The following is a 27,028-nucleotide window of genomic DNA, read 5'->3' as shown; positions in this document are numbered from 1 at the left end:
ACCTTATGAAGAAACCTACCATGTGGAGCCTTGTCAAATGCCTTATTAAGATCCATGTAGACCACATCCACTGCACTACCCTCATCAATCTTCCTGGCCACCTCCTCAAAGAACCCTATCAGGCTTGTGAGACATGATCTGCCCTTCACAAAGCCATGCTGGCTGTCCCTGATCAGACCATGATTCTCTAAATGCCCATAGATCCTATCTCTAAGAATCCTTTCCAACAGCTTGTCCACCACAGACGTAAGGCTCACTGGTCTATAATTCCCTGGACTATCCCCACTACCTTTTTTGAATAAGGGGACAACATTTGCCACCCTCCAATCCTCCGGTACCATCCCCGTGGACAACGAGGACTCAAAGATCCTAGCCAAAGGTTCAGCAATCTCCTCCCTTGCGTCACAGAGCAGCCTGGGGAATATTCCATCAAGCCCCGGGGACTTATCTGTCCTAATATTTTCTAACAGCTCCAACATATCCTCTCCCTTCATATCAACATGCTCTTACCCTTACCAACACTGTCCTCAGCGTCAACAAGACCCCTCTCCTTGGTGAATACAGAAGGGAAGTATTCATTGAGAACCTCACCCACTTCCACAGCTTCCAGGCACATCTTCCCACCTTTATCCCTAATCGGTCCGACCTTTACTCCCGCCATCCTTCTGCTCTTCACATAAGTGAAAAATGCCTTGGGGTTTTCCTTAACCCTACTCGCCAAGGCCTTTTCATGTCCCATTCTTGCTCTCCTCAGCCCCTTCTTAAGTTCCTTCCTTGCTACCCTATATTCCTCAAGAGACCTATCTGATCCTTGCTGCTTACACCTTATGTCTGCTGCCTTCTTCCTCCTAACTAGTTGTTCCATCTCTCTTGTCAACCATGGTTCCTTCACCCTGCCATTCCTTCTCTGCCTCACCGGGACAGACTTATCCCTAACATCCTGCAAGAGATCCCTGAACATCGACCACATCTCCATAGTACATTTCCCTTCAAATATGTCATCCCAATTCACACTCGCAAATTCTAGCCTTATAACCTCATAATTTGCCCTTCCCCAATTAAATATCTTCCTGTCCTCTTTGCTCCTATCCTATGGAGCAGTGGTCACTGTCGCCCAAATGCTCACCCACTGAGAGATCTGTCACCTGACCTGGTTCATTACCTAATACTAGATCTAATATGGCATTCCCTCTAGTTGGCCTGTCAACATACTGCGTCAGGAATCTGTCCTGGACACACTTAACAAACTCTGCCCCATCTAAACCTTTGGTACTAAGCAGGTGCCAATCAATATTTGGGAAGTTGAAGTCTCCCACGATAACAACCCTGTTATCTTTGCACCTTTCCAAAATCTGCCTCCCGATCTGCTGCTCAGTATCCTTGCTGCTACTAGGGTATACCAGCTATGGAAAGAGAGAGTTATGAAAAGCGACATCTAGCAAGACGAGTTTTTAAAAGTGAGATATGAAGAGTTCAGGGGCAGCATATTCCTGTCGGTGTTAAAGGCAGGGCTGACAGGATTAGGGAACCCTGGATGACGAAAGATACTGTGGGTCTGGTCAGGAAAAAGGTATATGTTAGATGCAGACAACTGGGATCAAGTGAATCTCTTGAGGAGTATAAGTACACTTGAGAGGGAAGTCAGGAGGGCAAGAGGAGACATAAGATATCCCAGCCAGATCAGGTAAAGGAGAATCCTAAGAAATTCTGTAAGTATATTAAGAGTAAAAGCAATAACGAGAGAAACAATAGCTCTCCTTAAGGCTCAGTGTGGTCATCTATATGTGGTGAGGTCTGAAATTCATCAATATTTACCGAGGAGAAGGTCATGGAAGATAGGGAATTTAGGGAAGAGATGCCCTGAAACATATCTATAATAAAGGTGGAGAAATCCCTGGGACCAGACCAAGTGTATCCTTGGAAGCAAGGGAAGAAACTGCTGGAGCTCTGGCAGAAATTTTTGTATTTTCCTTGGCTAAGGGAGAGGTTCCAGAAGATTGGAGGGCGGCCAATGTTGAGTCTTTATTTAAAAAGGGCTGCAAGGACAAACCAGGGAACTACAGGCTGGTGAGCCCAACATCAGTGGTGGGGAAGTTACTGGAGGGGATTCTGAGGGACAGGATCTACCTACATTTGGAAAGGCCAGGACTGATTAGGGACAGTCAGTGTGGCTTTTTACATGGGAAATCAGGTCTCACAAATTTAACTGAGTTTTTTGAAGAGGTGATAGAGTATTGACAAGGGCAAGGTGGTAGACATTAGCTATGTGGACTTTAGTGAGGCCTTTGACCAGGTCTTTCATGGTAGACTGAAGATTAGATCAGATGTGATCCAGGGCGAGCTAGACAATTGGATACAAAGCTGGTTTGGTGGTAAGGAGTCAGAGGGTGGTGGTGGAGGAGTGTTGTTCAGACCTGTGACCACTGGTGTGTCACAGGGATCAGGGCTGGGTCCACTGTTTGTCATCTACATTAACGATTTGGATGAGAATGTGGGTGGTGTGATTATTAAATTTTCAGTGACACCAGAATCAGTAGTGTGGTGGACAGTGAAGAAGGTCGTCTGAGGTTACAACAGGACCTCGATCACCAGGGAAAGTGGCCAAGGAATGGCAGATGGAATTTAACTCAGATAAGTGGAAGTGGCAGAGGCGGGAACAGTTACAGTGTTTAAAGGACATTTGAACAGGTACGTGGATAGGAAAAGTTTAGTAGGATATGGGCCAAATGGAGGTGCATGGGACGAGCTCAGGAAGGCATCTTGTGCAGCTTGGATGAAGGGGCGAAGGGCTGGTTTCTGTATTGAGTGGTGACACTTGCGGGCTGCCCCCAGAACACTCTACTCAGAAGATGCATTTCACTGTGTTTTGATGTACCTGTGACTAATAAAAGATATCTTATATCTCTGTGACAGGGAGTTGGGTGGTCGAGGGACTCCTCATCAGTCTGCTGGGCCTGGTCAAGGTGGCCATTCACAGGTCCAGGCAGTGGGCTGTCAAGTGGTTTGTCTGAGCCAATTGTTTGCCCCTCTTCTTGGGGTACATCTGTGTCTGGGTGTCCCTGGAGGAGGACACTGCGTACACTGGCTCTCTGGGACCAGTAGGTGATTCAGGGGATGGATGGACAAGGGCAATGGTTCAATTTAAAAGAGTGGAAATATGTAAATTTAGTTTTGAAAGAAAACCTCAGAAATAAACAAAATGGGGGCCCGGAGCTAAAGGCCACATTAAAAAAGGGGAGAAACAAGTCGAGGTTAAGTACTCAGCTCCTGGGAGTGGCAGGTGAGGGATCTGTGACGTTTACAGTTAGCTACTTACTAACACCTATGCCCTTTCCAGGAACACCACGCCGCCTCCGTGGTGAGCCAAATTCAGAAGAATGCAGCCTGCAATGTGTTGAAGTTTCACTATCCCATTTGGTGTGGGGATATCCAGCAGAGTGTTCTGGTGAAGCTGGTCTACGAGGATCTTGCAAGTTGTCTTCCAACTGGTGCCAGCTTCACCTGCACGGGTAAGTGTTGGGTGTGTCAGATCAGAACGAGGTGCGAGAGGAGGCCATTTGACTGCTCTACCGTCAGTTTATTGATGATCCCTTGCCTCAGACCCACCATCCTGCACTATCCTAACATCCCCTGATTCCCGTCCTATTCAGAAATTTATTGATGAAGCAAGGGAGGAGATTGCTGGGGCCCTACAGAGATTTTTACATCTTCGTTATAGACACGGGTGAGGTGCCAGAGACTGGAGGTCAGCTAATGTTATTCCCTTATTCAATAGGTGGTCGGGATAAGCCAGGAAACTACAGGCTGGTGGTCCTTGCATCAGTGGTAGGGAAATTGTTGGAAAAAATTCAAAGGGACAAGATTTATGTTCACTTAGAAAGGACGGGAATTTGTGGTTCAAGGTGTGTTGGCAAACTGAATCCAAAATTGGCTTGGTGATAGGAGGCAGGGGGTAGTGCTGGAGGGGTGATTTTCTGATTGGAAGTCTGTAACGAGTGGTGCATCGCAGGGATTGGTGCTGGGCTGGGACCTTCATTATTTATCAAATAATGACTTGGATGAGAAGGTCGGGGGGGTCTGCTGATTAGTAAGTTTGCTGATGACACAAAATTGGTGGAGTTGTAGATAGTGGGGATTGCTGAAGGATACATCAGGACATGGATCAGCTGGAGAGTTGGGCAGAGCAGTGGCAGATGGGACTTCATCCAGACAAATGTGAGCTTATGCACTTTGGGATGTCAACTACTGACAGGACATATGTAGTAAATGGCAGTGAACAAGGAGTGTTGACTTGAGAGGGACCTCGGGGTGCAAATCCATAGCTCCTTGACGGAAAGGGTAGTGAAGAAGGCATTTGGCATGCTTCATGGCCCAAGTCATTGAATTTAAGAGTTGGGATGTCATGTTACAGCTGTACAGAACATTGGTTAGAGTGCATTTAATTGTGTACAGTTCTACCACTACCACAGGGACAACGTGGGAGTGCAGAGGAGATTCACCAGGGTGTTGCCTGGAGTGGAGGGCTGTCGTTATAAGGAGGGATTGGATCGGCTCGGTTTCTCCTCACTGGAGTGTAGGTTTTAAGGGAATGAAGAAATAGGGAGTGAATGCAGGGAAGTGATGCTGAGGCAATAGGTGAAGGTTGGAGGGAGCAGATGGTCAACGCTCCTCTTCCTTCGGCTTGTGTTTAGGTTCAGTGCTCAGTTGGTACAAGGAAGGTGGTGGAGGTGTGTCCTCGGGCAGAGCTTTGGTACATTTGGGAGAAGGATGGTGTGTAGGGGTCCTCGTGCACCCTGCTAACTGCAGGCTCTTCCTTCTACATCAGGAGTGGCTGCAGAATCTGTTCAGGAGAAGCTGGAGGGTCACCGGCAGCTGTTCTTGCGCCAGCATCTTCACCATGCGCTGGACAGCATAAAGCTTCAGGAAGATGTGGTCCCATCATGCGGCACCTCTCCACAACACAAAGTTCAGGCACTCTCTGCCACAGCGGGTTACTGAGGCTGCTGACACCAGACCCCACGCTGTGGGAGGGGGGACTAGGGCAGTAGAGTTTTGGAATGAAGCCCTAGGTTTGCTCAGCTGGAAGAATAGCATTTCTGGAATAGATTTTATTTTCTGTAACTTTTCATTGTCATTGTCCACCACGTATAAATGATTGTCACTTTCAAACCTGAGCACCTGGATTCAGAAACCAATGCTGAGACACAAAGTTCACACTGCAGGACAAGGTCGCTGTACTGCAGGAAGGGATATGCGGAGGTGGGCAAGCGTTATTGTAAGGGCAGTGCTAAAGACACAGCCCACCGTGGGAGGGGCGGTACTGTGGGAGGGGTAGTACTGAGGGAGGGTCACACTGGGGGGGCGGTTCTGAGGGAGGGTCACACTGTGGGAGGGGCAGTACTGACTACGCGGGAGTTCTCTCGCTGTACATCGGGGACCTGGAGTGGAGGGTGTTGCACTGGGCCGTGCCGTGCAACCGATTCTTGAGCCGGCTCACCGACACCCCAGCCGCCTGTCACTTCTGTGGCTGGGAGGAGACGATGTACCACGCGTACGCGGAGTGCGAGAGGTTGCAGCCCCTCTTTGAGTACCTGCGGGGGCTGCTGCTTAAGTTCTGGCTGCACTTCAGCCCGGCGCTGTTGGTCTACGGGCACCCGGTGCGGCGCGGGGAGGGGCGCGCGGCGGATCTCCTGGTGGGTCTCCTGCTGGGCCTGGCCAAGCTGGCCGTCCACGGGACGCGGCGGCGGGCGGCTGAGGGTACCGGCAGGTCAGCCTGCCTGCCCGTCTTCCGCGCGTGCGGGTGCGTTTAGAGAGGGAGCACGCAGTTTCCGCGGGCACCCTAGCTGAGTTCCGCGCTCGGTGGGCCCCTCGGGATCGCGTGTGTCGTGGACGGTACGAACGCGATTCTTATTTGAAGTGTTGCGTGTCGTGTTGACGGGTGTAGCGTCGCGTGTGTGTTTCGTTAGTATTAGTTTGCATTCTCTACCATAGTATGTCGTTGCGTAGTTTCGTCTTTTCTGTATTAGATGTAGTGTATTGACACTGGTTGTCTTTTGTAGTGCTTTTAGTGAATAAACGTTTATTATTAAAAAAAGGGGCAGTACTGAGGAAGGGTCACACTGTGGAAGTGGCTGCTCACCACTGGACTGCTGATATACTGCAGATATTTTGGTGAAAATCTAAAAGAGTGAGTTCAGAGTACTTTTGGAAGCTGTAGTAGTGTGTGGTTGTCATCTGGAGCAGGGCTGGGACAGCTTTCTCTTCGAGAGAGGGCTGTTTCTTTCCCTAGGACTGGGAGTTGATTTCCAAGCACTGTGGGAGTGCCAGTGGCTGAAACCTCGGCCGAGGGTGCTGGGTGAACAGTTTATCAGGACTCCTCAGACTTTCGTGCGACTAGAGGGGCGTCAACCTGGACTACCGATGGGTGCTTCACTGCGTGCGAGAGGGACGGCGCTGGAGGTTAAGCTCACAGACTACACTCAAGACACGTCTCCTACCTTTCTTTTCTCTGGACCGCTCTGTGAGGAACTGTTTAAAGTGCTGCTGGTCATCGAAAAGGCAGTGCTTTGATATCCTAACTGTGTAGGGACTCAACATGGCTGCCTGTACCTCGGGCATGTCGGAGCCTCGTTCCTACGCAGCCGTCGCTGGTCCTGGAGGCACGGCTACTGAGAAGATGTCGCCCTTCAGACTACTGACTTTGGAAAATGCGGTGCGCTGCAATGTGCCTCTGTCGGTTGGACTGAGCGGTGGCCTACTGGCCATGTCTGAGACGGTGGGAGGCAGAGCAGGCGTTGTCGCGGTCAACAGAATGCTTGGTGGGCTGGTATTTGTCTTGCGTTCTAAGAGGGAGGTGTCCTTAGCCTTGGGTAAGGGGCTGACGTCGGGGGAGGTCTTTATGCCAGTGGGGGCCCTCGTGCAGCGGGTCATCCTTTCCGAGGTATTTCCCCATATCCCGGACGAGGTCCTCTCACCTACGGTCTCTGGGCGAGGTGCGGTCGAGCATCACTCCGATGCTGCTCAAGCCAGCCGTACCTGGCTTTGAGAACGTATACTCCTTCAAACGCTTGCTGTATATGCAGCTGGAGTGGGGAGGAGACGCTGAGGGAGTTTTCCAGATAGAGCACGAGGGATAGCAGTATCGAATCTTCTGGAACACCGGCCGCCTGCGGTGCCACACCTGCAAGGTGTTTGGGCATGTCTGGCAACACTGCCCCGGCCGCCAGGCTGCTGGTTCCGCCCCGACGGCATGGGGGGATACCGCTGCCGCTCCGACAGCGGTCCCTGCCCCCACTGCCCCTCCGGTGTTGGTGGGGGTTGGGGCTGGGGATGAGTGCGGTGGGGAGGGGTGGACCCCGGTAGTCGGCAGGAAGGCGCAAAGGAAGAAGAAGCACCTCCAGGCCCCACCCTTGGAGGTGCGGGAGCCAGCGGCTTCCTCCGGTCCGGACCTATGGGACCACGTGGTCGCTGAGGGTCCGCGGGCGCCGGGGGAGGCCGAGGTGAGGACTGCGGTGCCGGAGGCCGAGGTTCCCTCTGAGATGGAGGTCACCGTGCCTCCGCACCCCAGTGGCCTGAAGCAGCGCCGTCACGTGTCGGAGGACTCAGAGGGGCTGGGGTCGCCCGAGCAGAGGGACTCGCCCCTGGTGAAAGCCGTGTGGTCGGCAGGCAGCCCCCCCCCCGGAGCTGGAAAGCGGCACTGAGGGGGCGGACTTGGCGTCTGTCGGGGTCGTGGCCCCTGAGTCAGTGGGTGAACTCGCAGCATGGGGGCAGTCGGGGGGTGGGGGAACCCACCCTCGGTCAAGGCTGCGCGCCTGGAGTGCGTGCCCTCCGTTCGAGCTCGGCGGAAGCCTGTGAGCCGCCTGCCGTGGGGGCGGGATGCGCAGGGGAGAGCGATGCCGATGCACGGGGGTCCAGTCCTGCCCTGCCTCAAGACCAGGGGCTGGGTGGGCTCCTGGACCCAGAGGCAGCGGGATCTCCTCCTGCCGCTGACCCTGGGGTCGTCCCAGAGGTGGGACCATCCAGGGGGATCGCTCCAGGTGTTCGGGTGGGCACGTTGCCCGGTGGCGGCAACTGCCCGGAAGTAGACAAGAGTTTGGGGACCAGTGATGAGGGCGAGGGTGACTCCAATGATGAGCTGAGGGCCTACCTTGCCCCCGGCACCACGTCGCGAGCCATCACTTTGGAGGAGATCCGGGAGTTCCTAGAGAACACCTGGAGGGAGCAGAACAAGGCCAAACTGGCCGCCTCCGGGTAGGGGAATCTGCCTGGTGTCGTATGGTCCATCTGTACCATACTGGAGCAGGGGAAGGGCTCAGGTCTCGACCAGCAGGAGAAGCGCCGGTTCAGAGATCTGATGCTGCTTCTAGAAGCTGAGTGCAGGGTGCGGGGGTGCTCGGTGGGGAGCCCTGCTCCTTCCGCCAGTAGCGCTGAGGAGGGTAACGCACTGTAGCAATCATGAAGATTACCGTTGCCAGCCTGAACATCAATGGCGGCAGAGGGTCTCTCCGCAGGTTCCACCACCTCTCGGTCCTGAGGGACGGGAGGTACACGGTGAGCTTCCTGCAGGAGACCTGCACTGTTCCGGGAGATGAGTCCGCCTGGCTCCTGGAGTGGCGCGAGGGGGGGGGGGGGGTCTACATGAGTCACCTCAGCTCCACTTCGAGCGGGTGGCGATCTTGTTGGCCCTGACCTTCCAGCAGGAAATATTGCAGGTTCAGGAGCTGGTGCCGGGCCGACTGCTTCATCTGGCCGTGCGCGTGGACGGTGTGCCATTGCACTTAGTCAACGTGTATGCCCCCGAGCTCGGCCCGATGCAAGCGCACTTTTTTTGAGAATTGTCAGCTTTGGTAGAGTCTTTTGAGAGTGGCGAGTGCGTCATCCTCGGGGGCAATTTTAACTGTACCCTCGAGGAGAAGGATCACTCCGGGCCCCAGTGTAGCCGTGCAGCTGCTGTGGGACCTGGTTGGATCCTTTACCCTAGTTGACGTCTGGAGGGACCTTCATCCAGACTCCTGCGATTTCTCACGGATGTCTGGGAGAGGTGGAGGTTCGCGGATTGATCAACTGTGTGTCCAAGGAGCACGTCTCCTGTGTGTCGGTGGCCTCCATGCGGCCGGTGGCGTGCTCGGACCACCGCTTGGTGTGGGTGGTGCTCAGTCCGCTGCTCATGAGGGCGGGGTCCGCGTACTGGTACATCAATAACTGGCTGCTGGAAGACTGACGATTCCGGGATTTGTTCCGCCTATTTTGGATGGCTTGGAGGGAGGAGCTGTTGGATTTCCCTTCCCTCAGGCTCTGGTGGGACGTAGGCAAGGCTCATGTCCGAGTTTTCTGCCAGGAATACGCGTAGGGAACGACCGGGGGCGGGTGTCCGAGATCGTGCGGCTCAAGAGGGAGTTGCCTGACTGCCGAGGACTCGCATCTTTGGCACAGGTACCAGGGAGTGAACGAGACGCTTCGGGACCTACAGCTTGAGAGGTCCCGAGGCGCATACGTATGATCGCGGGTCCAGATGCTGCGGGATCTGGACCACACCTCGCCCTTCTTCTACTCTCTGGAACGCTGGCGGCGTGTACGCAGGCGGCTCGTGGAGCTGCTGGCAGAGGACGAATCCTCGGTCATGGATCAGGCAGGAATCATCCGGGAGGTTCGCGCTTTTTACGTGGCCCTGTTCTCGCCTGAGCCGTCCAGTGAGGAAGCGTGCGCGACGCTGTGGGAGGGCCTGCTGCGTGTCAGCCCCGAGGCTGTCGAGCGGCTGGAGGGTCCCCTCAGTCTGGAGGAGCTGAATGTCACCCTAGACCAGCTGCAGCGGGGCAAGGCTCTGGGGCTGGATGAGCTGACGGTCGAGTTCCTCCGTGCTTTCTGGGACGTCCTGGGGGAGGACTACGCAAGGGTACTAGGGGAGAGCCCGGCGACAGGCGAGATGCCCCTCTCTTGGCACAGGGCAGTCGTGATCCTGCTGCTCAAGAAGGGGGATCTCCGCAGTCTGCAGAACTGGTGCCTGGTGTCTCTCCTCTGCACCGAGTACAAGGTGTTTGCCCGGGCGATGGTCGATCGTCTGGGCTCCGTGCTGGCCCGGGTGATCCACCCCGACCGGTCGTACACGGTCCCGGGCCGGTCCTTCCAGGACAATGTCCACCTCATCCAGGACCTGCTGTACCTGTGCCAGGAGGCCGGGGTGTCGGCCGCCTTTCTCCCCCTCGATCAGGAGAAGGCATTCGATAGGGTGGATTACGGGTACCTGTTCGGGACTCTGCGCATGTTTGGGCTCGGGCCGCATTTCGCGTCCTGCGTCTGGCTGCTGTACACCGCCGCAGAGAGCCTCGTCAAGGTCAACGGGTCCTTGACGGCGCCCTTTCGCTTCGGGAGGGGGGTGCGTCAGGGGTGCCCCATGTCGGGGCAGTTGTACTCAGTCCGCGTGGAGGTGTTCCTGTGCCTTCTTTGGAAGCATCTGACGGGGCTGGTCCTGCGAGAGCCAGCGATGGAGGTCATCCTCTCGGCTTACGCCGACGACATCCTCCTTGCGGTCACCGACCCGGCGGACCTGCGGAGGATGCGTGAGTGCCAGCGGGTCTACTCGGCCGCGTCCTCTGCCAGGATCGACTGGGCGAAGTGTTCGGGTCTGCTGGTGGGGCTGTGGCGGGCGGACTCCCTGCCGGAGGGGTTGCGGCCCTTCGAGTGGAGCACCTCGCACCTCCTCTACCTGGGGGTCTACCTGTCCCCAGCCGAGGAGTCCTGGCCGGCGAACTGGCAGGAGTTGGGGGTGAAAGTCTCCGCCTGGCTGGGGCGCAGGTCGGGTCTGCTCCGGGCGATCTCGTACCGGGGCAGGGCGCTGGTCATCAACCAGCTGGTGGCCTCCATGCTGTGGTACCGGCTGGCCACGCTGGTGCCGCCCAACGTCTTTGTTGACGGACTTCTGGGGCGGCCGGAGGCACTGGGTCTCCGCGGCGGTCCTGAGTCTGCCATTGGCGGGTGGGGGGGGGGGGTGTCAGTCGCTGGTGTGCATGCGCACCCAGCTGGCAGCCCTCCGCCTCTGGGCGCTGCGGAGGTACCTGTACACGGAGCACCCCCCCGCGGTGGCACACACTGGCCACCTTTTTCCTCCGCCGGGGACGCTGCCTCTGGGAGGGGGCGCGTCTCCCAGCAGCAGGCGTCGGCCGTGCCGCCCTGCGGGAGCTGCTCAGGTTCTACCGGGATCTGATGTGGGTGTGGGGTGCGTTGTTGTGCGGCAAACACGTGGCCACCCCCCCTCCAGTCGCGGTGGGCGCTGGTGGGGATGCTGGGGGGCTCCCGGCCGCGCCGGCCCCCGCTCTGCCAGAGTTGCTGGTCGGGCCCAGGGCCCGACGTCTGTCTTGGGAGACGGCCCAGCACAACTTGAGCCGCCTGGTGGACACGCCGACGGTGCCGTTCCGCGAGGCGCTTATTGTACGGGCTGCTCCTGCACACCTTTCATTTCCTAGCCCTGATCTGCTGGCCGGACACACCGTGGCAGGCCATCTTGCTGGCGGGCGGAGAGGGGGGTCCCTGATGGAGGTCTCTATATGCGGGAGTCTTCCCGCCGTACATCGGGGACCTGGGGTGGAGGGTGTTGCACCGGGCCGTGCCGTGCAACCGATTTTTAAGCCGGTTCACCGACACCCCGGCCGCCTGTCACTTCTGTGGCCGGGAGGAGATGGTGTACCACGCGTACGCAGAATGCGAGAGGTTGCAGCCCCTCTTTGCGTATCTGAGGGGGCTGCTGCTTAAGTTCTGGCTGCACTTCAGCCCAACGATGTTGGTTTACAGCCACCCGGTGCGGCGCAGGGTGGGGCACACGAAGGATCTCCTGGTGGGTCTCCTGCTGGGCCTGGCCAAGCTGGCCATCCACGGGACGCGGCGGCGGGCGGCCGAGGGTCCCGGCCAGTCTACCCGTCTTCCGTGCTTATGTGTGCGCACAGGTGTCTTTGGAGAGGGAGCACGCGGTCTCTGCGGGCACCCTGGCTGAGTTCTGTGCTCGGTGGGCTCCTCAAGAGAGTGTGTGTGTAGTGGACAATACCAATGAGATTTTGATCTGAAATATTGAGGGTTGCGGTAGTGCCGTGTGTGTGTTTTTGCGGGTGTTAGTTTACAGTATTCTCTGAAGTTATGTAGTTGATTAGATGATTCTTTCTGTATTAGGTGTAATACATTTGTTATTTGTTGTCTTTTGTAGTGCTTTTAACTAATAAACGTTTTGTAAAACAAAAAGGGCAGTACTGAGGGAGCATCGCACTGTGGGGGGGCGGGACTGAGGGAGCATCGCACTGTGGGGGGGCGGGACTGAGGGAGCATCGCACTGTGGGGGGGCGGTACTGAGGGAGCATCGCACTGTGGGAGGGGCGGGACTGAGGGAGCATCACACTGTGGGGGTGCGGGACTGAGGGAGCATCGCACTGTGGGGTGGGGGGGGGCACATTATTGGCCTCTCTGCCCTTATTCATAAGGTTGGGAGAAGTTGAAATTTTAGAAAATTCAAGTTCATTTATGGAATTTTTCAGGCTTATGATGAAGATTTTAGAAAGTTGGATAAAACTGTAACTGACATTGAGAAGGTGTGGAACTGTGGTGAGGGCAGCCCTGCAGTCAGGCAGCCCACCATCTATACTAATCCCTTTCTCCGGTGGACAGCTCTAGTGCATGTCCAGACTCTCAATGTGAGAGTGTCTGCCTCCACCACCTTCCTAGGCAGTGTGCTTCAGATTGCAACCATCCCCTGGGTGGAAAAATTCCTCCTCAGATCCTCCCAAAATGTCTCACCTTAAACCTTTGCCCTCTGTTCCCCATACTGGAGACGTCAAACAGTTCCTCACACATAGAACAATACAGCTCAGGAACAGGCCCTTTGGTCCACAATGTCTGCATCAAACTCTTGATGCAGGGTCTTTGACCTGAAATGTCAGCAATTCCTCTCCCCCCACAGATGCTGCTCGACCTGCTGAGCTCCTCCAGTGGTTTGTTTGTTGCTCCAGATTCCAGCATCTGCAGTCTCTTCCCCCCCATCTATGCCTCTCATAATTTTGTACAGATCGCGCGGACTTCTCCACTCAGCCCATCCAACCTCTCAACAGTGAAACATTCCATTCCAGGCTGAACATCCTCTGCACCTTCGGTGGTATCACGACCTTCCTCTCGTGGCCCAACTAGACCTGTACACGGTACTCCAGCTATGGCCTTATGTTTTATAATGTTGTGACATGACCGTCTTGCTAATAAAGGCCAGCATCCCATACACCCTCTTCACCATCTTATCCACCTGTGCTGCCACCTTCAGGGACCCTTGGACTTACACATCAAGATTCCTCTGCTCCTCAATATTCCTGGGGCCCTCAGGTGAGGTTAGACAGGCTGTGTCTGTTCCTTGGATTTTGGAAGAATGAGTAGTGAGCTTATTGAAACACAAGATCCTAAGGGGGTTGACAGGGTGGGTGAGATGTCTCCTCTAGTGGAGAAGCTGAGGGGCAGGTCATTTAAAACAGGTGCCGAGAAATGTCTTCTTGCAGATGAGGGATTCTTTCCGCCAGAGCATTGTGGAAGGTAGCTTATTGTACGTATGGTGGACCATTGTTGAAGGATCAGGAGATTGAGGACAATGGGGATCTGACACGGAGGAGGAGATGAGGCTCTGGTAGGTCAGTAACGATCGTACTGAATGCAGTGTAGGCTGGATGGGCCAAGTGGCCTACTGCTATAGTCCTGTGTCCACAGAACAGTACAGCACAGGAACACAACCTACCTCGAGCCAGAGGACAGAAACTTACTTAAGGCAACAAGTAAAAATCCTTGGCTCACCAGATTCCGATTGCTGATGGTGCTGTCCTGGAACCTACCCTGTGCCCCGGGACTGCAGCTGGGCATGGACCTGCCCAACATTGTCCCCCCTCACCCCCCACCCCCCATTCCTGCTGCCCGTCGTGCTGCCTCCTCAGGTTGAACAGTACCAGAAACAGCAGAACGGTCGGCAGTTCACAGCTGGGTGCAGGCTATTAAGCCCATCGATCGATTGGCCATCCTCTCCCACCCTGCAGTGGTGACTGCTGTCCTGACAGTGTGTTGGGACCAGGTCAGTGAAACACACGGAAACTCAGTCCCTGCTTTAATGCAGACTCCACAAACAGCAACTGCCATTAACAAGAGCTTCTGGCTGTCTCAAACCTGCCCGTCCTAGCGGGGTGTATCTCTGTTCACCAGTGGGGTGGGGTGGCTCACCACAACCCATGTCAGCTGGCACAGCCCCTCAGGAATTGGGGCCGGTGTACTTCCCCGTGCCACGTCGATGGGAAAGGGGGCTCCGGCACTGGTCAAACATCTCTCTGGGTCCCACCCCAGGCCCCGCACTGGTCTGCAGCCCTTTGTGGGTGAGGGTTCTGTGGAAACTGGTGGGGGATCTGGTGTGGGGGGAGATATCCCTGTTAATGTGGGGAAGGGTGTGGGTGACTTGTGGGTGATGGTGGGGTGTGGGTGGCAGAGGGGTGTGGGTGAGGGTTAGGTTGTGCGGGACAGTCTCTCTCCCCACCAGCCCATCAATCCGTCGTGACTCTTCCTGTGCCCACCCACTGGGTCTTCAGGTCCATCCACAGTGGGGGTGGGGGTGGGGGGGGGTGGTGGTGGTGGGGGTGGTTGGCAGGGGTGAGAACGAACGACAGGCCACACAACAGACGGACATTAGTCCACTGGGACTTTCCCACAGGAGGTCTGACAGTGGCTGGCAGGCAGGGCAGAGGGAGCACAGCCTCTCTCCAGACACGTCCACTCCACAATCCACCCATCTCGCACAGACGAGCTCCTCCGAAGCAGACGGCCAGCTCCCAATCAGTGAGCTGTGGAGGGTCCCGCTGCCCTTTGCTCCGTGCACCCACAGTTGTGTCCTGGCGGCCTGGTTTGGGGGCTCATGCAGTGTCCACCACCTGATGGGGCAAGGTGACGGAGGAGGTGTTGATGAAGGAGCCCAGCTTCTCACGACCCTTCATCAGGTACGTGACGAGCTCACCCTTGCCCTTGACGTAGATGGGTCCTCTACGCACAAAGCGGAAGCCATAGTCCTTCAGCACCAGGTACGTCTCCTCCACTACCTGTAACAGACAGGAATGGGTGAGGTTCCAGCCCCAGACCTGGCTGTACCTTACCCCGACGTCCCAACCCCAACACCCCACTGTGTCCATCCCAACCCCAACACCCCGTCTCTGTACCGATCAAACTGTCTTCCTGAGCTAGTCCCATTTACCCACATTTGGCCCATGTCACTTGAAACCTTTCCTAACCGTGTACCTGTCCAAATGTCTTTTGCGTGTTGTAAGTGTACCTGCCTCTACCACTTCCTCTGGCAGCTCGTTCCACACACACCACCCTCTGTGTGGAAAGTTGCCCCCACTCGTCTCTTTTACATCTTCCCCTCCCACCTGAAACCTATCCCTCTGGTTTTAGACTCCCTGATCTTCTGAAAAACATTGTGACCATCAACCTTATCGATACCCCTCAACATTTTATAACCCTCTATAAGGTCACCCCTCAGCCTCCTTCGCTCCAGGGAGAACAGCCCCAGTCTATCCAGCCTCTCCTTATAACTCAAGCCCTCCAGTCCCAGTAACGTCCTCATGAATCTTCTCTGCACCCTCTCCAGCTTCACCATGTCCTTCCTGTAGCTGGGTGACCAGAACTGCGCACAATGCTCCAACTGTGGTCTCACCACAACTTGTACAGCTGTAACATGAAATCCCAATTCCTGTACTCAGTGCCCTGACTGATGAAGGCCAGCGTGCCAAACACCTTCTTCACCGCCGTGTCTACCTGTGTCTACACTTTCAGGGAACTATGTACCTGTACGTCTGGGTCTCTCTCTTCTACAACACTGCCCAGGGCCCTAACATTTACTATGCAAGTTCTGACCGGGTTTAACTGACCAAAATACACCACCTTGCACTTGTCTGAGTTAATTTCCATCTGCCATTCCTTTGCCCACTTTCCTAGTTGATCTAGATCCTGTTGTAACTTTAGACAACTTCTTCACTGTCCAGCACACACACCGCTGGTCACAGATCACTGAACAACGCCCCTCTACTACCACCCTCTGACTCCTTCCACTAAACCAATTTTGTATCCATAGGATCAGTAGGTTTGCAGATGATACAAAAATTGGTGGTGTAGTGGATAGCGAGGAAAATTGTCTAAGTCTACAGCAGGATATTGATCAATTGGAGAGTTGGGTAGAACATTGGCAGATGGAACTTAATCCCAATAAGTGCAAGGTGATGCGGTTTGAGCAGTACCACCAGGCACAAGGACAGCTTCTATCCTGCTGTTATAACACTATTTGATGGTCCCTTAGTGCGATAAGATGAACTCTTGACCTCACAATCTACCTTTTTATGACCTTGCACCTTATTATCTGCCTGCACTGTACTTGCTCTGTAATTGTAACACTTTATTCTGCATTCTGTTATTGTTTTCCCTTGTACTGCCTCAATGCACTGTGTAATGAATGAATCTGTATGGACAGTGTGCAAGACAAGTTTTTCACTGTACCTCGGTACATGTGACAATAATAAATCAATTCACCAATTTAAAGTAAAGTAGGGGTACATAGAACAGTACAGCATAGGAACAGGCCCTTCGGCCCACAATGTTGTGCTGAACTAATTAAGCTAATGACACCTAATCCCTTCTACCTGCATATAGTCCATATGCAGTAAAATATCTTTATTAGTCACACATACATCGAAACATAGTGAAATGCATCTTTTGCGTAGAGTGTTCTGGGCGCAGCCCGCAAGTGTCGCCACGCTTCCGGCACCAACATTGCATGCCCACAACTTCCTAACCCACACGCCCTTGGAATGTGGGAGGAAACCAGAGCACCCGGAGGAAACCCACGCAGACACGGGGAGAACGTACAAACTCCTTACAGACAGCGGCTGGAATTGAACCCGGGTCGCTGGTGCTGTAATAGCGTTATGCTAACCACTACACAACCGTGCCTGCCATGGTAAGGTGCTAGGGAATGCTGATGAACAAAGGGACCTTGGGGGTTCATAGAACACAGAACAGTACAGCACAGTACAGGCCCTTTGGCCCACAATGTTGTGCCAAACTATATGAACACCTCCTCCATGATCAATCTAACCCTTCCCTCCTGCACAGCCCATAACCCTCCAGTTTTCTTACATCCATGTGCCTATCTGAGTCTTTTAAATGTCCCTATTGTATCAGCCTCTACCGCCACCCCCGGCAGTGTGTTCCAGGCACCCACCACTCTCTGTGTGAAGAACCTACCTCTGACATCTCCCCTGAACATTCCTCCTCTGACCTTAAACTGATGTCTCCTGATATTGGCTATTACTGCCCTGGGGAAAAGGTGCTGACTGTCCACTATCTATGCCCCTCGTAATCTTATATACCTCTATCAAGTCGCCTCTCATCCTGTGTCGCTTCAAAAAGAAAAGCCATAGCTCACTCAACCTTTCCTCACAAGACATGTTCTCTAATCCAGGTAGCATCCTGGTAAATCTCCTCTGCACCCTCTCTAAAGATTCCACATCCTTCCTATAATGAGGTGACCAGAACTGAACACAATACTCCAAGTGTGTTCTAACCAGAGTTTTGTAGAGCTGCAACATTACCTCACGGCTCTTGAACTCAATCCCCCGACTAATGAAGGCCAGCACACCATACGCCTTCTTAACCACCCTATCAACTTATGCAGCTACTTTGAGGGATCTATGGACGTGGACGCTAAGATCCCTCTGTTCAGAATCCTGCCATTAACCTTGTGCTCCACCTTCAAGTTTGATGTTCCAAAGTGTATCACTTCACACTTTTCCGGATTGAACTCCATCTGTCACTTCTCTGCCAAACCCTGTGTTCTGCCTATATCCTGTTGTAACCTACGACAACCTTCTACACTATCCACAACCCCTCCAACCTTCGTATCATCAGCAAACTTACTTCCTCCATCCCTCCACTTCCTCATCCAAGTCACTTATAAAAATCACAAAGAGCAGGGGTCCCAGAACAGATCCCTGCGGAACATCACTGGTCACCAACCTCCAGGCAGAATACTGTCCATCTACCACCACCCTCTGTCTTCTGTGGGCAAGCCAATTCTGAATCCACGCAGCCAAGCCTCCATGGATCCCATGCCTCATGACTTGCTGGATGAGCCTACCTTGGTTCAAGTCCATAGCTCCCTGAAAGGGGCACAAAGATGGATTGGGTAGTGAAGAATGCATGATGGCAGGCTTGTCTTCATCCATCAGTGCACAGAATATAAGAGTTGGGATGTTATGTTGCAAACTTACAAAACACTGGTTGGGCCGCATTGGGAGCACTGCGTGCGGTTCTGGTCACCACACTGCAGGAAGGATGTGGTTGCACTGGAGAGGGTGCAGAGGAGATTCACCAGGGCTTTGCCTGGATTGGGGGCTTTAGTTATGGGGAGAGATGGACAGGCTGGGCTTGTTTTCCCTGGGGAGGAGGAGGATGAGGGGGGAACCAGATAGAGGTGCATAACATGAGAGGCAGATATTCAAGAGGGTGTAGGTGGAAGGTGAGAGGAAGGAGTTTTAAAGGGGTTCTGAGGGGAAAGTTTTTTACACGGGGGTGATATCTGGAATGTGCAGCCAGAGGTGATGGGATCAGATACAACAGTGGTGTTTACCAGGCAGTTAGAGAGACCCATGAACAGGCAGGGAATGGAGGGATATGGTGCATGTGCAGGCAGATGGGATTAGATTTGGCATCACGTTCAGCACAGATGTGGTGGGCCAAAGGGCCTGTTCCTGTGCTGTCTTGCTCTTGTGTTGCCCCTGGGCTGTGTTACTGTCCCCGTGTGTTGGTCACCTGGATGTTCCCCAACTGCCCGGTGGACTCCATCCTGCTGGCCACGTTCACCGTGTTGCCCCAGATGTCGTAGTGCGGTTTCCGAGCCCCGATTACCCCAGCAAGCACACCTCCTTTGTTCATTCCTGGAGGGACACAGCAGATGAACGGAGACTGAGTCTGGATGTGGAGAATGGGAATTCTCAGACTCCTGCAGACCCATACCTGGAAGTTTCTGGAACCTGAGTAATCCCCCTTCCCTCACCAATGTCAAGGAGTCACTCCTTACCGATTCGCAGCATGAAGTTGTTGAACGATTGATAGTTGATGTTCATTAAGGTGACCTTCATGGCCAACGCAAAGTCAGCCAGCTCGGCGAGATGTTGCCACCGCTCCCGAGCACAGGGTCCCACCTCTCTCTGTAAAATGGGCACAATATGTCACCGAGTGAGAGAGGACACGGACACACCCACACCCAGCCTGACCCAGACAGGAGCACCAACCCCACTGTGTGGAGTACACCAGCACACTCTACCCATTCACACCACAAAGTCACGTAGCTCAAGCAACATCTGAAAAAAATAATGCTGGAAGAGAACTTTAGTCACAGGGAGATACTGGATACACTTGGCTTGGAGAAAACTGAGGGGTGACCTGATGGACGGAGGTCCCTTATGGGAGGCTCATCCGGGAGATTAAGGTGCATGGGATCCACGGTGACTGGGCCGTTTGGATTCAGAGTTGGCATGCCCATAGAAGACAGAAGGTAGTGGTCAATGGGACTTAACCAGGCTGGAGGTCTGTGACTAGTGCTGTTCTGCAGGGATCTGTACTGGGACCTCTGCTGGTTGTAAATGACCTGGATGAAAACATGGATGGGGTGAGTTAGTAAGTTCGCAGACGACACAAAGATTGGTGGTGCTGTGGACAGTGCAGAAGATTGTCAAAGGACACAGCGGAATATAGATATGGGTGGAGAAATTGCCCTTGAGTAGACTATAAGATCATAGGATACAGGAGCAGAATTAGACCATTCGGCCCATTAAGATAAGATTTCTTTATTAGTCACATGTACATCGAAACACACAGTGAAATGCATCTTTTGCGTAGAGTGTTCTAGGGGCAGCCTGCAAGTGTCACCACGCTTCCGGCACCAACATAGCACGCCCACAACTTCCTGACCCGTACGTCATTGGAATGTGGGAGGAAACTGGAGCACCCGGAGGAAACCCACACAGACACGGGGAGAACATACAAACTCCTTACAGACAGCAGCGGGAATTGAACCCAGGTTGCTGGCACTGTAATAGCGTTACGCTAACCGCTACACTACCGTGCCTGCCCTCAAGTCTGTTCCGCCAATCAATCATGGCTGATCTTTTCCTCAACCCTATTATCCTGCCTTCTCTCTGCAACCCTTAACCATGACTTGGTCTCCACAGCTATCTGTGGCAATGAATTCCACAGATTGATCACCCTCTGGCTCAAGAAATTCCTCTTCACCTCAGTGGGATGTCCCTTTATTCTGAGGCTGTGCCCTCTGGTCCTAGACTCTCCCACTGATGGAAACATCCTCTCCACGTCCGCTCTATCCAGGCCTTTCAATATTCGGGAGGTTTCAATGAGATCCCCCCCTCATCCTTCTGAACTCCGTCAAGTACAGGCCCAGAGACATCAAACGCTCCTCGTACGTTAACCCTTCATTCCTGGGATAATTCTTATAAACCTTCTTTGGACCCTCTCCAATGCCAGCACATCCTTCCTTAGATATGGGGCCCAAAACTGCTCACAATACTCCAAATGTGGTCTGACCAAAGCCTTATAAAGTCTCAGCATTACATCCTTGCTTTTATATTCTAGTCCTCTTGAAATGAATGCTGACATTGCATTTCCCTTCCTTACTACCGACTCAACCTGCAAGTTAACCTTTAGGGAATCCTGCACTGGGACTCCCAAGTCCCTTTGCACTTCCGATTTCTGAATTCTCTCCCCGTTTAGAAAATATTCTGCACCTTTAGTCCTTCTGCCAAAGTGCATGACCGTACACTTCCCTGCGCTGTATTCCATCAGCCACTTCTTTGCCCATTCTCCCAACCCGTCCATGTCGTCCTGCAGACTCCCTGCCTCGACACACGACCTGCGACCTGCCCTCCACCTATGTCGGGCCTGTACGACACAGCCTGGGGACTCTGCAGTGTGTACAAGATGCACCACAGTTCCTTGCCCAGGCTACTCCGACAGCACCTCCCAAACCCCCCACCTCTGCCCCCGAGGGGGACAGGGGCAGTGGGAGCAGCACCACCTGCAGCTTCCCCTCCCGGTCCCACCCCACCCTGACTGGGAAATACATGGCCGTTCCTTCACCGTCACTGGGTCTACATAACAGAACACACACGGGGGACTCCCCTCATACACAGGGGGAGCTTCCTCACACACATGGGGTAGGCTCCCTCACAATAGCACCATGGGTGCACCTTTCCCAGGAGGCTGCAGCAGCTTCAGGGGGCAGCTCAGCCCTTCCTTCTGAGGGGGCAGGACGGTGGCTGGACCCCGTGTGTGAGGAAGCCCCTGTGTGTGAGGGAGCCTCCCCGTGTGTGTGAGGGAGCCCCCCCGTGTGTGAGGGAGCCTACCCTCTGCGTCTGAGGGAGCCCCCCATGTGTGTGAGGAAGCTCCCCCTGTGTGTGAGGGAGCCTCCCGTGTGTGTGAGAGAACCTCCCCGTGTGTGAGGGAGCCTCCCCATGTGTGAGAAAGCCCCCCCATGTGTGTGAGGGAGTCTTCCCATGTGTGTGAGGGAGCCCCCATGAGTGAGGGAGCCTCCCGAGGTGCAGCCTTACCTTGCCAGTGCTGTTGTAGTTGGGGCTGGGGTCTGGGATCAGGCCTGAGGCTGCCATGTAGGTGCTGCCGATAGTCTTGATCTTTGTGATGTTCCGGAATTGCGGTTCGTCCAGTAACTGTGGAGAAAACGAAAGGTGGTGGGCTGCAGCCTGACCGCAGCCAGACGTCCCGGGATGGGCCTGGGGTCAGAGGGCGCAGGCCGTGACCCGGGGTTGGAGGGTGCAGGTTGTAACCTGGGGTCAGGGGCGCAGGTTGTGACCTGGGGTCAGAGGGCGCAGACCCTGACCCGGGGTCAGAGGGTGCAGGCCGTTACCTGGGGTCAGGGTAGCCGGGCTCAAGGATGCGAGGCTGAGAAGCTGATGGGACAGGGCGTGTTTCCACGGAGGAGGGGAGCTCGATGTACGGTCCACCTGTGGTCAGTGTCCGGGGACTGGGCAGCCTGTCAGTGTCCGTAGACAGCTGTGTTACTGGGACCAACTGTGACCTGTGACATTTCCGAGCCCGTCCATATCCCACATGGGGATACCCGATCTCCAGTGTCACTCCCTGCCCCCACTCACTGCCCCTGAGTTCAGACACGTACTTACACCATCAAAGTCGGAGATGATCTCATTGAGGAAGCGCAGACACTCGATGCCACCGTTGTTAATGCTCTCCTCTGTGTAGAAATCAGAGAAGTTGGGAATCGACGCAAACATGACACCAATCTCATCGTAGCTCTGGCTGTACAGCTCCTGAGGTGGGAGAGGCAGAGTAACCCTGGTCATAGTACCTTACAGGTCAGCAGTGCAGAGAGAGGTGAGGGACAGGTAAAGACCAGGAGAGAGGGAGAGGGAGAGGGCAGAGAAAGGGAATTACGGGAAGAGGGAGAGAGAGAAGATGGGAGAGAGAGAGGGGAAGGGGAGAGAGAGAGGGGAGGGGGAGATGGTGGGGGAGGGACAGGGGGGAGGGATGGAGAGAGAGAGAGGGAAGGTGGGAGAGAGATTGGGGGGAGAGGGTGAAGGAGGGAGGGGGTGGGAGGTGGTGAGGGGGTGGGAGGGAGAGGGAGTCACTGGGTGGTGGGAGAGGGGACTGGAGAAGGGATGGGGGAGGGAGAGGGAGAAGTATGTCGGGGAGGGAGAGTGCAGGAGGGAAGTGAGACTTCATCAGTCACCTCGTCTCGTTTCTTGGAGCCAAGGAAGTGCCGAGCCACGTGCTCCGGCAACATGTTGGTGACGAGGGCTTCATTCCTGCGTCGCATCTCGTAAACACGCTCCTTCTGCTCGTGAACGTCAACCTTCCAGAGGAACAGGGTCCGTGCCAACTTCTCCACCTGAGAGCGATGCAGTGTCAGTGAGCTCAGCACCTCCCCACCCATCCTACAGGACCAAGGCTCCACACCCAACAATCCCAGTGCCTCAGTCAGCTGATCAGGAAGGAGAGACGGCCCTGGGAGCAATGATCATGTGACCACATGCCATGACATGGTTACACATGTGACCATACTCCATGATATTTGATTAAAATCATGTGTCTACACTCCATGACACAGTTACACACGTGACTGTGCTCTGTGACACAGTTACACACGTGACCACACTCCACGACATGGTTACACACACGTGACCACACTACGTGGCATGGGTACACACACGTGACAACACTACATGGCACAGTTACACACATGTGACCACACTCCACGACTTGGTTATACACACGTGACCACACTCCACGACATGGTTACACACACGTGACCACACTACGTGGCACGGTTACACACACGTGACCACACTACGTGGCACAGTTACACACACGTGACCACACTACGTGGCACGGTTACACACACGTGACCAGACTCTGTGACACGGTTACACTCACGTGACCACACTCCATGACACAGTTACAAACACGTGACCACACTATGTGGCACAGTTACACATGTGACCACACTATGTGGCACGGTTACACACGTGACCACACTCAGTGACACGGTTACACACACATGACCACACTACGTGGCACGGTTACACACACGTGACCAGACTCTGTGACACGGTTACACTCACGTGACCACACTCCATGACACAGTTACAAACACGTGACCACACTATGTGGCACAGTTACACACACGTGACCACACTATGTGGCACGGTTACACACACGTGACCACACTATGTGACACGGTTACACACACGTGACCACACTTAGTGACACGGTTACACTCACGTGCCGGGTGAAGCAGTAAAAGCTCAGTATCATGACGAAGATGGTGGCCACCGTCAGGTAGCAAGAGGGAATCACCAGCGACCTGAAGGGACAAAGGACAAACGTCATCTTCCTCACAACACGGGTTGAGGCACGTGGCAGCTGTATAAACCATCCGTCAGGGTGCTGTGTGTGTTCTGGTCGCCCCATTACATAGAACATAGAACATTACAGCACAGTACAGGCCCTTCAGCCCATGATGTTGTGCCAACATTTTATCCTGCTCAAAGATAACTAAGAAAACAAACAGGAAGATAGTACAGAGGAGCCCAGAGGCTGTTCCCCTCAACAACAGGTTTTCCGCTTTGGAAGCCGTTGAGGGAGATGACCTGCCAGGGCCTAGCAGCAGTAGCCAGGTCTGTGGCACTGGGACCAGTCCTGCCACTCAGAAGGGAAGGGAGGAGAAGAGGAAGGCAGTAGTGATAGGGGACTCGATAGTCAGGGGAACAGATAGGAGGTTGTGTGGCAGTGAGCATGAATCCCGGATGGTATGTTGCCTCCCAGGTGCCAGGGTCCGGAATGTCTCTGATCGGGTCCACAGCATTCTAGAGAGGGAAGGAGAACAGCCAGAAGTCGTGGTTCATGTTGGTACCAACGACGTAGGTAGGAAGAGGGATGAGGTCCTGAAAAGTAAGTTTAGGGAACTAGGCAGAAGGCTGAAGAACAGGACCTCAAGGGTAGCGATCTCGGGATTGCTGCCAGTGCCACGCAATAGTGAAGGTAGGAATAGGAGGAGATGGCAAATAAATGTGTGGCTGAGAAGTTGGTGCAGGAGGGAAGGTTTTAGATTTTTGGATCATTGGGATCTCTTCTGGGGAAGGTGGGACCTGTACAGAGAGGACAGGTTACACCCGAACCAGAGGGGGGCCAATATGATTTTTATTAAAATCTTTGTGATTTTTATAAACGACCTGGATGAGGAAGTGGAGGGGTGGGTTAGTAAGTTTGCAGATGACACGAAAGTTGGGGGTGTTGTGGATAGTTTGGAGGGTTATCAGAGGTTATAGAGGGACATAGGTAGGATGCAGAGTTGGGCTGAGAAGTGGCAGATGCAGTTCAACCCAGATAAGTGTGAAGTGGTTCATTTTGGTAGGTCAAATATGTTGGCGGAATATAGTCTTAATGGTAGGACTCTTGGCAGTGTGGAGGTCCTGGCAAGTCCATAGGACGCTCAAAGCGGCTGCGCAGGTTGACTCTGTGGTTAAGAAGGCATATGGTGTATTGTCCTTCATCAATCGGGGAATTGAATTTAGGAGCCGTGAGGTATTGTTAGGTCGCTGGTCAGACCCCACGGAGTACTGTGCTCAGTTCTGGTCGCCTCACTACAGGAAAGATGTGGAAGCCATAGAGAGGTTGCAGAGGAGATTTACAAGGATGCTGCCTGGAATGCGGAGCATGCCTTATGAAAGCAGGTTGAGGGAACTCGGCCTTTTCTCCTTGGAGAGACAGAGGATGAGGGGGGACCTGATTGAGGTATATAAGATGATGAGAGGTATTGATCGGGTAGATAGAGGCTTTTCCCAGGGCTGAAATGGTGGCCACAAGAGGATATAGGATTAAGGTGCTGGGGAGTAGGTATAGAGGATATGTCAGGGGTAAGTTTTTTACTCAGAGAGTGGTGAGTGTGTGGAATGGGCTGCCGGAAACAGTGGTGGAGGCGGATACGATAGGGTCTTTCAAGAAACTGTTAGGTACATGGAGCTGAGTAAAATAGAGGGTTATGGGTAAGCCTAGTAACTTCTAGGGCAGGGACATGTTCAGCACAGCTTTGTGGGCCGAAGGGCCTGAATTGTGCTGTAGTTTTCCTAAGTTCTATGTTTCTAATATCCTTGCAGCCGGGTTTGCTAGGGTGGTTCAGGAGGGTTTAAACTAGATTGCGAGGGGGATGGGAACCAGAGAAGTAGGTCAGAGGAAGAAGGTGATGGGGAAAAGTCAGATCTGACAGGTAGAGAGGCTTTGAGGAAGGAGAAGCAGAGTACAGGCTATAAAAGTAGAAAGGTGGATGGGCTAAAGTGCATTTACTTAAATACAAGAAGCATCAGGAATAAGGGAGATGAACTGAGAGCTTGGATAAGTACATGGGACTATGATATTGTGGCTATTACAGAGACGTGGCTGACATCAGGGCAGGAACGGATATTGAATATCCCTGGTTTTCAGTGTTTTAAAAGGGATAGGGAGGGGTGGCGATACTGGTCAGGGACACTGTTACAGCTGCAGAAAGGGTGGATAATGTAGAAGGATCCTCTCTGGAGTCAATATGGGTGGAAGTTAGGAATAAGAAAGGAGCAGTTACTCTACTGGGAGTATTCTATAGGCCCCCCCGGTAGCAGTAGGGATACTGAGGAGCAGATTGGGAGGCAGTTTTTGGAGAGATGCGAAAATAACAGGGTTATTATAATGGGAGACTTCAACTATCCAAATATTGATTTGCACCTACTTAGGGCCAAAGGTTTAAACGGGGCAGAGTTTGTTAAGTGTGTCCAGGATGGATTCCTGACGCAGTATGTTGACAGGCCAACGAGAGGGAATGCCATATTAGATCTAGTTTTAGGTAATGAACCGGGTCAGGTGACAGATCTATCGGTGGGTGAGCATTTGGGGGACAGTGACCATTGCTCCATAACCTTTGGAATTGTCATGGACAGGGATAGGAGCAAAGAGGACGGGAGGATATTTAATTGGGGAAAGGCAAATTATGAGGCTATAAGGCGAGAACTTGAGAGTGTAAATTGGGATGACATTTTTGAAGGGAAATGTACTATGGAGATGTGGTCGATGTTCAGGGATCTCTTGCAGGATGTTAGGGATAAATATGTCCCGGTGAGGCAGAGAAGGAATGGCAGGGTGAAGGAACCGTGGGTGACGAGAGAGGTGGAACAACTAGTTAGGAAGAAGAAGGCAGCATACATGAGGTGTAAGCAGCAAGGATCAGACAGGGCTCGTGAGGAATACAGAGTAGCAAGGAAGGAACTTAAGAAGGGGCTGAGGAGAGCGAGAAGGGGACATGAAAAGGCTTTGGCGAGTAGGGTTAAGGAGAATCCCAAGGCTTTTTACTCATATGTGAAGAGCAGAAGGATGGCTAGAGTAAAGGTAGGTCCGATTAAAGGCAAAGGTGGGA

At 53.7% G+C, this 27,028-nt stretch overlaps 2 protein-coding genes across 2 annotated transcripts in view; one reads left to right on the top strand and one right to left on the bottom strand.

The window, feature by feature from the left end:
* LOC127568040 (nuclear receptor coactivator 1-like) overlaps positions 1 to 5,304 on the top strand; it is a 71,220-nt gene extending 65,916 nt beyond the window's left edge. The window contains exons 14-15 of the mRNA XM_052011291.1: positions 3,338 to 3,509; positions 4,826 to 5,304. Coding sequence (XP_051867251.1) covers positions 3,338 to 3,509; positions 4,826 to 4,998 — 345 coding nt within the window. The 3' untranslated portion in view covers positions 4,999 to 5,304. The remainder of the gene's footprint in view (positions 1 to 3,337; positions 3,510 to 4,825) is intronic.
* Positions 5,305 to 14,097: 8,793 nt separating this feature from the next.
* adcy3a (adenylate cyclase 3a) overlaps positions 14,098 to 27,028 on the bottom strand; it is a 53,771-nt gene continuing 40,840 nt past the window's right edge. Inside the window, exons 11-17 of the mRNA XM_052012672.1 lie at positions 23,869 to 23,950; positions 22,817 to 22,975; positions 22,251 to 22,397; positions 21,663 to 21,779; positions 19,118 to 19,247; positions 18,850 to 18,974; positions 14,098 to 15,086 (exon numbers count right to left, since the gene is read on the bottom strand). Coding sequence (XP_051868632.1) covers positions 14,904 to 15,086; positions 18,850 to 18,974; positions 19,118 to 19,247; positions 21,663 to 21,779; positions 22,251 to 22,397; positions 22,817 to 22,975; positions 23,869 to 23,950 — 943 coding nt within the window. The 3' untranslated portion in view covers positions 14,098 to 14,903. The remainder of the gene's footprint in view (positions 15,087 to 18,849; positions 18,975 to 19,117; positions 19,248 to 21,662; positions 21,780 to 22,250; positions 22,398 to 22,816; positions 22,976 to 23,868; positions 23,951 to 27,028) is intronic.

Source organism: Pristis pectinata, chromosome 3, assembly GCF_009764475.1.
Source record: "Pristis pectinata isolate sPriPec2 chromosome 3, sPriPec2.1.pri, whole genome shotgun sequence".
Classification (NCBI taxonomy): domain Eukaryota; kingdom Metazoa; phylum Chordata; class Chondrichthyes; order Rhinopristiformes; family Pristidae; genus Pristis; species Pristis pectinata.
The sequence above is the reverse complement of the archived record's forward strand: the minus strand, read 5'-3'. Positions and strand labels throughout refer to the sequence as shown.